Raw genomic sequence first — 1,070 nt, 5'->3', positions numbered from 1 at the left:
AGCCAATAGACGCCTGTTATGGGGACGCTGAAGAAAACTTCGTAACAAGGAGCCGTTGCAATTGAATTCAATTGTACGCCTCGGGAAGGGAGCACAAGTCCCTTTCCCCCGCTTCAAGTTCATCTGCGCTGCAATTTGCCTCAGATATAGCACCTTTGTACGATGCTCTCCGCCAGTACGGATTTTATGAGGTCAATTCAATGCTACATGTACCAGTACGTCCTCGTTGAGAGACCCTCGAGTGAGCTTGACTTCAGCTCCATTATGATTGGGCACGTGTACTGTAAGTGAACACACGCTGTAAGTGCCGGATCCGGCACTAGAATAGCAAATCTCAACTCTTCTGCCTGATTTGAAAGTCTAGACTTCCATCTCCTGATCTACAAGCACACGCGATATCACTACGACATGTCGCTGACTCAATATAATGTTCACTCACGCCCATATCCTGGCCAACAACAGAAAATGAACAATATTGACAAGCATCAACAGACACCCAACGAAAGCGAGCAAAAACCCAGGATCCACAATCTGCAGCTCCTCCAATCCCGCCCACAAGCTCTTCCCAATCCGTTCACCGAGACGGCCCAGCTCCAACGAACCAACGGCCTCTTCCTCTTGATAATTCTCCGCCTCGACCCTTGGTTTTTCATTTTGCTTTCCCTTTCTCATGCAACAAGGTAGGACCCGATCGGCCCGTTATTATGGACTTTTACAGAATCGTACGCTGTTCCCGTCCCCCTTTTGCCACTGGTGTCGTGTGAGTGTTTACCCAAACGGGAGATTGCTCCAGCATTCTCATGTGCGCTTCTCGGTGCGTCTGTTGTTTGGTTTTGGGCCTTTAATTCTCCGCGAACTGAAAGCTGGATGGGAAGCAGGGGTGCTCTTGTTGTCTACAGCATGACCTGATCTTTCCCTGTTGGCTGAGTCGAGGTCAACCCAATTCTGAGGAGAACTGTCCATTTCAAGACGCCATCGAGCATTGCCGTCCACGACCTCACCTCTCACACCTGACGGTATCCATATCACGACATTCTCTACGAAAGAGTCAGTATCAACCAACAAGAAGG

General features: G+C 49.3%; 1 protein-coding gene across 1 annotated transcript; it reads left to right on the top strand.

Moving 5' to 3' along the window:
- Window positions 1-207: 207 nt before the first annotated feature.
- On the top strand, window positions 208-909 carry BBK36DRAFT_1145795 (hypothetical protein; the record flags this gene model as incomplete). The annotated part of the gene is made up of 5 exons (XM_024893777.1): window positions 208-283; window positions 365-429; window positions 493-680; window positions 794-814; window positions 879-909. 5 exons carry the CDS (start codon window positions 208-210, stop codon window positions 907-909), a joined length of 381 nt encoding a protein of 126 aa, XP_024744640.1.
- Window positions 910-1,070: the final 161 nt, after the last annotated feature.

Source organism: Trichoderma citrinoviride (assembly GCF_003025115.1).
Source record: "Trichoderma citrinoviride strain TUCIM 6016 unplaced genomic scaffold BBK36scaffold_506, whole genome shotgun sequence".
In the NCBI taxonomy this organism is placed as follows: domain Eukaryota; kingdom Fungi; phylum Ascomycota; class Sordariomycetes; order Hypocreales; family Hypocreaceae; genus Trichoderma; species Trichoderma citrinoviride.
The sequence above is the reverse complement of the archived record's forward strand: the minus strand, read 5'-3'. Positions and strand labels throughout refer to the sequence as shown.